General features: G+C 45.5%; 1 protein-coding gene across 1 annotated transcript in view; it reads left to right on the top strand.

The window, feature by feature from the left end:
• Positions 1-3,384: 3,384 nt before the first annotated feature.
• LOC124805755 overlaps positions 3,385-8,710 on the top strand; it is a 100,474-nt gene continuing 95,148 nt past the window's right edge. Inside the window, exon 1 of the mRNA XM_047266326.1 lies at positions 3,385-3,489. Coding sequence (XP_047122282.1) covers positions 3,409-3,489 — 81 coding nt within the window. The 5' untranslated portion in view covers positions 3,385-3,408. The remainder of the gene's footprint in view (positions 3,490-8,710) is intronic.

Here is an 8,710-nt window from a genome sequence, read left to right as displayed (position 1 = left end):
TGAGGTCTGGAACAGGTCAAGGAAATGAGACTAGCAAAAAAGGACGTAGCTGTGGAATACTTAACTTTAATCCATTAGTGGTGAACATCGCTCTTGACGGTACATGTTTTACAGCGTCAATAGTAACGTAATGGCGCATTGCTAGATCGTAGCAAATGACGTAGCTGAAGGCTATGCTAACTATCGTCTCGGCAAATGAGAGCGTATTTTGTCAGTGAACCATCGCTAGCAAAGTCGGCTGTACAACTGGGGCGAGTGCTAGGAAGTGTCTCTAGAACTGCCGTGTGGCGGCGCTCGGTCTGCAATCACTGATAGTGGCGACACGCGGGTCCGACGTATACTAACGGACCGCGGCCGATTTAAAGGCTACCACCTAGTAGCAAGTGTGGTGTCTGGCGGTGACACCACAATTAGTTATTCTGAAACAGAACTTTCTGTACATTTTATAAGAAGTCAGTTCCAGTAGCCACTATGTAATCCTTGTTTGCTAGTATTTAGAGATTTCTGCACGATTTAAGTTCAAAATGGTTCAAATGGCTCTGAGCACTATGGGACTTAACATCTATGGTTATAAGTCCCCTAGAACTTAGAACTACTTAAAACTAACTAACCTAAGGACATCACACAACACCCAGTCATCACGAGGCAGAGAAAACCCCTGACCCCGCCGGGAATCGAACCCTGGAACCCGGGCGCGGGAAGCGAGAACGCTACCGCACGACCACGAGCTGTGGACACGATTTAAGTGTTATGAAGGCTTTTTAAAAGTATTTGTATAGAGTGAAGCCATGTATGAAAGTGAAACAAGGACGATTGACAGTTTAGACAAGAAGAGAGAGTAGAAGCTGTTGAAATGTCGTGCTACAGAAGAATGCTGTAGATGGGTAGATCATGTAACTAATGAGGAGGTATTGAATCGAATTGGGGAGAAGAGGAATTTGTGGCATAACTAAGTTAGAAGAAGGTACGGGTTGGTACAACATATTCTGAGGCATCAGGAGATCACCATTTTAGTATTTGAGGGAAGCGTGGAGAGTAAGAATCATAGAGTGTCACCAAGAGCGGAATACATTAAGCAGATTCAGAAGGATGTAGATTGCAGTAGTTAGTCGGTGATAAGGAGGCTTTTAGAAGACAGAGTAACATGGAGAGCGACATCTAACCAGTCTTTGGACTGAAGACCAAAACAACGACAACAAGCTTGCCTGTTTTGGCTTGCAATGCTATTTTCAAGTGAACATGTGGGTATTGTGGGCAGTGACACTTATTTACTTCTAACTAATGGCCAATAATGTTACTTTCATAAATAACAGTTTCACTTACGTCTAGTTGAATTAGACGATCAGATGGCATCCAGGAGCCAACTACCAGCTATCTGTTGTTTTGGTCTTCAGTCCGAAGAATGGTCTGATGCAGTTCTCCATGCTGCTCTTGCCTGTCCAAGCCTCTTCATCGCCGAATAATTACTGCAACCTACATCTGCTTACTCTATTCATCTCTTGGTATGCCTCCACGATTTTTACCCACATAGCTCCCCTCCAGCACTAAACTGGTGATCCCTAGATATCTCAGAATGTATCCTACCAACTGATCGCTTCTTATAGACAGATTGTGCACAATTTTTTGGACTCCAGTTCTATTCAGTAGCTCCTGATTAGTTACATGATCTACCCATCTAATCCTCAACTTCCTCCTCACCCACTACATTTCAAGGGTGTCTAGACTTCTTGTTTAAGCTGTTCATAGTCCTTGTTTCATTTCCATGCACGGCTACACTCCATATAAATACTTTCAGAAAAGACTTCCTAAAACTTAAATCTATATTTTCTTCTGCAGAAACACTTTCCTTGTCATTGGCAGCAAGCATTTTATATCCTCTTTATTTCAGCCATCATCAGTTATTTCGCTGCCCAGATAACAGTTCTCATCTACTGATTTAAGTGTATCGTTTCCCCATCTAATTTCCTCAGCATCACCTGATTTTATTCGACCACATTCCATTATCTTCGTTCTGGCTTTGCTGATGTTCATCTCGTATTTCCTTTTAGGACACCCTACATTTCGTACAACTACTCTAGCAAGTCCTTCACTGCCTTTGACAGAATTACAATGTCATCGGGAGGCCTCAAAGTTTTTATTCCTTCTCCCTGGACTTTAATTCCTATTCCAAAATTTTCTTTGATTTCCTTTACCATTTGCTCAAGGTACAAACTGAACGATGTCTGAGATGGGCTACAACCCTGCCTCAGTCCCTTCTCAACCATTGCTTCGCTTTCATGCACCTCGACTGTTACAACGGCCGACTGGTTTCTGTAAGAGTTGTAAAAAACCTTTCGCCCCATGTGTTTTACCCCAGCTATCTTCAGAATTTCAAAGAGACTCTCCAGTGAACATGGTCAAAAGCTTTCTTTAAGTCTACAAATAGTATAAAGTTAGGTTCGCCTTTTCTTAACCTATCTGCTGTGACAAGTCATAGGGTCAGCATTTCCTCACGTGTTCCCACATTCCAAACTGATCTTCCCCTTGGTCGGCTTTTACAGGTCTTCCATTCCAGTGGAAGGGATTCGTTGTAGTATTTTGCAACCATGACTTATTAAACTAATAGGTCGGTTATATTCACAGCTGTTAGCGCCTTCCTTCAAATGGCTCTGAGCACTATGGGACTTAACATCTATGGTCATCAGTCCCCTAGAACTTAGAACTACTTAAACCTAACTAACCTAAGGACATCACACACATCCATGCCCGAGGCAGGATTCGAACCTGCGACGGTAACAGTCTCGCGGCTCCGGACTGAGCGCCTAGCGCCTTCCTTCTTTGAAATTGGAATTGTTATATTCTTCTTGAAGTCTGAGGGTATTTCACCCGTCTCAAACATGTTGCACAGCAAGTTAAGAGCACTGTCATCGCTGGCTCTGACAAGGCTGGGAGTAGTTGAGAAGGAACTTCTACTCTCGATGCCTTGTTTAGACTAGTTTTTCATTGTTACGTCAAATGCTTTTCGCAGTATCATGTCTCACATGTTCAATTTATGTACGTCCTCTTCAGCTCTCTGTTATGAAATAATATTTTGTTGTATTATAATCAAGTAAAAATCTGTGAACATACGTCATCTAAGGATTCCATACAGTTATTACGACGCATTTCGTACTAGAAAACATTACAGACCACAGTTGCTATTAATTTTCGCACAGCTGACAATTGCTGGAGAACAGGAAGAGGAAGGAAACCACGTCGTACAGATATGAGCTTCGAGGTCTGGGCGTTAGTTAACCGAGGCACTCGAGCGTGCGGTGCGCAGGTGGCGTGTGGTGAGCTTTGGCGCGTTTAGCAGAGCAGGCGGCCACGCGATCACGCGAGGCTGCGGCCACAGCAGAGCAGGGAATACGAGCTCCAGTCGCGTCCAGCATGGAGGCCCGGGCGCTGCTCGCATTGGTCGCTGTGGCCAGCTCCGCCGCCAACCTCGCCTCTGCAGACATCGCCCTCGTTGTGAGTCTCCACGATCCTGCTTTATTCCACCATGCGATGCGCCTACGTCATCCCTACATTCGGAATTTACGTCAGTTCTCCCTCCTAAGGTTCTTCAGTCTAGTTCTAAGCAACATTGTCATCATCGGAAGTCACGTAAATTGTGATACCATAAGCGTGATTCTTGTTCCTTTGGGGTAATACCTACCTTTTCGCGTTTTATATTTTCCGTCACAAGTTCCTACTTGAGAAAAAAACTGATCAATAGACGGTAATGCACTTACCATTTGTTAGATAATCTTGTTCTAGATAAACCTACAACTATGGTGAAGTAGGAGTAGAAGCGCGACAAACCAGAGAAATTCTGTGTTCAAGAAACTAAGTGGCTGGAACTGACCTGTTGTTGGACGTGATGCTTTGTTTCGAAAATAATGCGTAGGACATAAAATTAGATTTTGTCGCTGTCTTTCCGCCACATACAAATACCGTTAAGGTGTGTTTACGCCTGTGGTGTTTGCGGCTAGTCGTCGTGCGGCTGTAACTCGCCCCACACCGAAGTAGAGGCGCCCAGTGTGAACACTGATGTGAATGGAATCACTCGCATCCACATTGTTTGGGAAGAGGCATGAAACTACGGGCCTCTGCTTGCGTGTGAGGCAAGCACAGTCGCACGGCGACTGAACGCAAGGCGCGCAGGGCTAAACGCAGCTTTAGTGACATATGCTCATGTATTTAACAGTAGTGGAAGGAAATATGTTGTGGCATTTCTTGTTGCAGTCTTATGCCACTAGACTTGTGAGACATGGGTGGAACAAATTCCTGATAATCGGCTAACTTAGGTTACCTATTAACTGAAACATATCTGCCAGTGGTATATCGGTCACACCATGAAACTAAGTGAGTGTAGTCGTCTTTGGATATTTGTCCCATGTTAGGTGGTATAATCTTGGTTCCTTACACAGTGCCGGCCGGGGTGGCTGAGCGGTTCTAGGCGCTACAGTCTGGAGCCGCGCGACCGCTACGGTCGCAGGTTCGACCCCTGACTCGGGCATGGATGTGTGTGATGTCCTCAGGTTAGTTAGGTTTACGTAGTTCTAAGTTCTAGGGGACTGATGACCTTAGAAGTTAAGTCCCATAGTACTCAGAGCCATTTGAGCCTTACACAGCGATGTATTACAGTGGGTAGCTGCTGATGTCACACAGGGAAGATTGGTTTCCATTCACCTTAGCAATTTGTATTGGGGCACTTATAAGACTACTCTTGATTCTATAGTTGTCGTAGCGCTGTAGTGCTTATATCTAGCGTACCAGTGTTGTATGAGAGAGAGAGAGTGAGAGAGAGAGAGTGAGAGAGAGAGAGAGAGAGATTCGGTTCTATTGTGTGTTTTACCTCTTTGTGATCTGTATGTGCCAGTGTGTTTTTTGTTCTTCTGTGTTTGACTTAGATGAGGGGGTGCTGGTATCTCTTTCGTTAGAGGTTCCGTTGTGGGGGAGAACTCAGGATACCCTTCGCTGGTGTTGTGGGCTACAGTACGTGTTGGCTGTAAGTATTCGTATTTGGGTCGCCTGGTTAATCATGGTCTTGTTGTCAGAATTTTTCCACGTCTGATGGGTTAGTGAGGATGTGTCTTCTGAAGTTGGCTCTTACTCTGGTTTCTCGTGTTTGCAGTGGTTCCACTCCAGTAATGCAGTTTACGTCATTACAGGGTGTAATTGCTCGGGAGTTTTGTGAGGCTTTCAGTCTATGCTACTGATCTTTGTATGCCTGCTAAGGGATCTGAGGCATATTCTTTTAATGTTCTTCTGTATGTTCTTTATGTGTGTGTGGTTATTTGGTCATGACATACCATAGTCGTCCTTGAACCAGTCTTATGAGGTTTGTCGAGCATGTAAGTTAGGTGCATTTTTTCAATTCAGTTGTACGCCCACGAACACGCCAAGGAATCTAACTGTCGTTAAGTCTTAGTGACCTGTCCCAGAGTGTCATCTGTATGTCATCATTGTTCCGCTGCCTTTTCTTGGCCAGGTGTCGGTGTCTGAACAGGATTGTTTGGGTCTTGGATGGATACGGCCGAATCCTCCATCTTGCCACTCGATCTTCAGGTCGTTGTAAGTGGGTCGGGTTTTCCGTTGTGTAGTGGTTGTCCTAAGCTCTGTACGAGGTTTTGTCAGCTTAAGGTTCTACTGTCTGTGCGCGAGTTATTACAGTGGACATGTCGGCAGTATACATCGCGTTCAGTAGCGGGGACATGAGGGCACTCTTGCCTATAGTGTGCATTCTCGGGATGTTGCGCTGGAGACATTTAGGTTGCATATCCTGTTTGAGATGTATGCTCATATATGACGAACAATTCTATTCAGGAGTTCCATTGGTCTTGTTCGTTCTGACGGAGCTTGTCAAAGGCACGTTCTGTGTCTAAAAGACCTTATTGAAGTCGTTTATGATTCCGTCGGTTACATTAATCAGCGGGTCATTGATAGAGTGATTGTGCGGAAAGCACGATTGTGTCAGCGGGAGAAGGTCTTTGACTTCTATGTGCGTCTTTAGGCACTCGGTTACTATTCGTTAATATGTCTTTGCTATACTTTGAGCAGAGACATCTGGTCAGTCCTTGGTTTGTCGAAGTTTGTTATCATGATTGTCTTTCTTGTCCTCTGGCTGGTCGGTATGGTCTCATTTGTCAGGCAGTAATAGAAGTTAAGGGAGAGGATGAGTGTTTTGAGATGTGTTGGGGGCTTTCTGTAAATGTATTCGTTTTGTGTCAATTTTTCCAGGGGCTTAGTTCCGTCCAGAGGGTGTGGTCACTCTCTGCGCTAGTTCGTTTTCCACTTGCAGTTTGAAGTTTTCGTCCACTTTGTTATTTCGTGGAAACAGGTAAGCCTGGTATAATACCTGTTTGAAGGCTTCCACCTGTTCCGTTTCGTCTGTTGCTGGTTTGCCATTTATCAGTAATGTAGTTTTCGCCTATTGTCTTTGGCCTGTCAGCGTTTTGAAGCGCTTTCAGAACCTGCGACCCTGTTCTGTATTTTAACTGTCTACATGTCTTTGTCGGTAGACGGAAACGATTGTTTTATACCTGCGTTTAGGCTGCTGCTCCGGCTTTTAAAGTCTGTATTATCGGTTAATATGATTTGTTTGTATAGTTTTTTTCTGTCGTATTAGGTTGTGAGTGTCCTGGGGAATGGCTTGTCTCCAGGTTTATAACACAATGATGTATGGCCGCCTCGAGTCTTCTCTAGCCTGTTGAAGGTCATCGTCGTCTGTTGTGACTATAGGGAGCGTTGGCTTCAGATGATATCTTTGTATCTGTTCTAGTGTCTGTCAGTGTATGTTTGTACAGTCCGTCTTGTAGGCAGCTTGTCTGGGAGTTGTGTGGCAATAGTCGCGAAAAGGATGGGAAGGTGGTCACTTGAGATGGAATGGCCGATGCCAGGTTCCGTCATTTCGTCGCTAATATTTGGGCTCTGCTATATGTAGTCTAGTGCCTAACATCCATGAAGGCAGACGAAGGTCCGGTGATTTACTGGGAATCTACTGATTGGTTCTGTTGTCATCAGTTCGAAGAGTCGGTGTCCGTTGCCGATTTCTGCTCTGTCAGCTAGCACTGGTCGTCTTGCGTTTAAGTCATCTAGTATTCGGTTTCTATTGAATATAGTTAGGTAATATAAGCACTGTGTTGATAGGGGCCTCCCTGGGGATTTTGAATACAAACTATGTTAAGCACGCACCTGCTCCTGTCTCTTATTTGTAGTACGACGCCTTCCATGTTCTCAAGTACTGCCAGTAGAGGGATTTCTTTTGTGGCTATTGAATCATGTGGCCACTCCACAGCTGCCGTCTTTTCTATATTTCTGAGAAGTGTTGTATTTTAGGAAGTTGAATTTGTTCCTGGCCGTTATCCACGTTTCGACGATTGCTGCAAAATGAACATCACCATGATGTAGTGTATGTATCAGCATTGTACCTTTAGTCCTCACTCCGTGCGTATTGACAAAGGCGAAGTTTAGACTTTGTGCATCAGCCATCGCGATCGTGCTTACGGGAAAGGGGGGTTACAGGGGTCACGGGGTTGTTTACGTTCTGTATGTTGTGGATTGTGTCATTGTGGTGTGTGTGGCTGTGTGTGTGTGTGTGTGTGTGTGTGTGTGTGTGTGTGTGTTTGTGAGCTTTCGCGTTTCAGGGTGCAGTTGATACCTTATCGTATGTGTGTTTTATTTCGTGTTTGTGCACATACGGAGTCATTTCAAAGTATTTGCCTTGTAGCGTATCCCAGAGAGCTTTGACAGCCTCTCATAGATCTTGAAGTAGGTGGAACAGTACTGTGGCGACCTCCTGTATCTGGAATACACAGTAGCTCGTATATCATCTCGATGGGGGAGTGCCTCGACCGCTGTGGCCTCCTTGGGTCTTTAGAGATATTTGTAGAAGAGGGCGGAGTGGGGATCATTGCAATTGGCGCATCTATTTTCTTCTTTTTGGTTGCAGCAGAAGAGATCATACTGTCCACAGCATCTTCGACACTTAGTTTCCTGCACGTATTTGTTGTGTTTGCAAATGAAAGGCACCTACCACATTGCGCTGGTTTAGTGGGAAGGGGGGTCCCTTGGTTGTTTTGCTATGTGGCTGAGTCGTTTATTTCTCTGTCGTATATGCGCTATGCTTTGTTTACTTTACGGCCCCATGGAAGCAGTTGATTGAGCACTGAGTGGTCCGATGTGCTTTGGGGTATGCTTTTAAGTATGAAGCTCATTACGGGTTTATTAAGGCGTAAAATTAACGATCTCCTCGGTTACGGGTCCAGTATTTATACCTACGCTCTTCCCCCTTCGTAGCTCGCGTCCAGTCGTCCCGTCTGCGGTCCGCTCCCGCCAGCAGCGTCGTTGCGCGTTCCCTCTTCGGTCCGGAACACCTCTCTGTGGGCTGGCGATGCGTTTTCGGTCCGCTGTGGAAGTAAAGCACATGAAGAGGCTGCAAACAGTGCATAACAAAGCTCTCTGGCTCTCCACCGGTCACGACATTTCAGCACGAGGCAGCTTTACGAAGTCACGAGACTCCCGACGCTGAAGTGACGCATCCGCGATTTCGCCACTACATTTTACGCGTCGGCGCGGACCTCGGCTAACCCGATGGTCAGGGGACTGGGAAACGGCTGCGGTGCCACCTGTTCTCTCTGCGGTTCTGTCCTGTTAGAAACATTCTCAGGCCGTCCTTCTTGAGGCCGCTGTGCCAGGCTGAGCTCTG

Source organism: Schistocerca piceifrons, chromosome 1, assembly GCF_021461385.2.
Source record: "Schistocerca piceifrons isolate TAMUIC-IGC-003096 chromosome 1, iqSchPice1.1, whole genome shotgun sequence".
Lineage (NCBI taxonomy): Eukaryota > Metazoa > Arthropoda > Insecta > Orthoptera > Acrididae > Schistocerca > Schistocerca piceifrons.
The sequence above is the reverse complement of the archived record's forward strand: the minus strand, read 5'-3'. Positions and strand labels throughout refer to the sequence as shown.